The 1,342-nt window shown below is 49.9% G+C and overlaps 1 protein-coding gene across 1 annotated transcript in view; it reads right to left on the bottom strand.

Annotated features, from left to right (window-relative positions):
- Window positions 1-410: 410 nt before the first annotated feature.
- The window catches only part of Pmar_PMAR003744 (hypothetical protein), a gene marked incomplete at both ends in the record, with an annotated part of 11,280 nt that continues 10,348 nt past the window's right edge, over window positions 411-1,342 (bottom strand). Inside the window, 2 exons of the mRNA XM_002784438.1 lie at window positions 411-499; window positions 561-1,071. Of these exons, the coding sequence (XP_002784484.1) occupies window positions 411-499; window positions 561-1,071 (600 nt within the window). The remainder of the gene's footprint in view (window positions 500-560; window positions 1,072-1,342) is intronic.

Here is a 1,342-nt window from a genome sequence, read left to right as displayed (position 1 = left end):
AAATAAAAATCATAAGCCGTCCAATCGTCAATAATATTATGAAAGTCATGCAACTACCCCAAATGCACTAAGTAGCGCATCATTTTGAATTTACAGATCAGTTTTTTGATACTACACTGATAGACGCTTCTGCGTTACCACAAAGAATAGCATTAGCAGTATTCGACAAACAAAACGGCTTCCAATAGGAACGCCGAGAGCGCGATACTGATATAATCGTTCTTGTCAATAATAATCAAGGATGATGATGATAGGCGATAGGCGCTTTGAGACGGCGACGAACAAACATAATGGAAAAAGGTACACCATCATGGTGCTAGAGCAGACGCTTTGGCGAGCGCAGTAGAGATTGGTCAATAACGACCCGTTAATTAGGCTTCATTCTTTTCACAGCTTTTCAATAATCGGTATTAGTCATTGTTGTATTTGTTCACGTCACATTCTTCGTCTTCTTCCTCCTCGCTTTCTAGAACAGGGGACGGCATATAAAATGGATAACCTAAAAAGCAGGACAACTTCCAAAACCAATAGCGCTGTTCACAGGTAGCAGAAGGACTTACTGCAAGTGGAACCTCCTGTCTCGCCCCCCTCCCCACGTCCAACTCTTCCATTAGCGTGGTGAACGTTGGTTAGGTAGTCAGGGCTAGTATTGCCACTGTGGTAGTTCAGGCTCGAGGAAGAAGACGATCCACCAACATTAGCCGAGGTCACACCGGGGACAGCCATGGTGACAGCGACGGCGGTGTCAGTGCCCATCATCATCTCGACCGAAGGAGTCAGCGAAGGCGGAGGAGCCGGAGGCACGTCTCCAGACTGGATGAACTCTTGCTCAGCAGCGATGCGTTCCTCGGCAAGCAGACGCTTATACAGGTCCATAGTAGCGCTTGCGGACGCAGTTTTAGTGGAAGCCAAGACAGCCTCGAAAGAGGCGACGGAAGCAGCAGCCATTCCGGCATTCATAGCTTGAACGATGAGGTTGTACTCCGGTCGAGGGCCCAGGCCAAGAATAGACGGACCGAGCTCCCTCTCAAGATCAACAGCTCTCCTACGGGCCTCTTTCACCAGATTGTTCTGAATGGTAGAACGTAGCTGTCTCCTTAGCTCCTCTTGGAAGGCGATGTCCGGTGGCAGGCAGCCCGGATCGGCTCCTCTAGCACTCCCCCCGGTGCTGTTACTCTTACTGATGAGGGACAGAAGGCCGTGTATTGGTCGAAGTCAGTGGGAAGCGTAGAGGGCTGGCAAACCCCTAGTGACGTCACATCAGAGCACTAAAAACAGTCCAATGAATGAGTCACATGACTGTCCGAGCCACCTTGAGAATGTGAGGTGCGCGGATCGACCG

The sequence above is a fragment of the Perkinsus marinus genome, assembly GCF_000006405.1.
Source record: "Perkinsus marinus ATCC 50983 genomic scaffold scf_1104296935302, whole genome shotgun sequence".
Taxonomy (NCBI): Eukaryota; Perkinsozoa; order Perkinsida; family Perkinsidae; genus Perkinsus; species Perkinsus marinus.
This window is presented reverse-complemented; position numbering and strand designations above follow the sequence as displayed.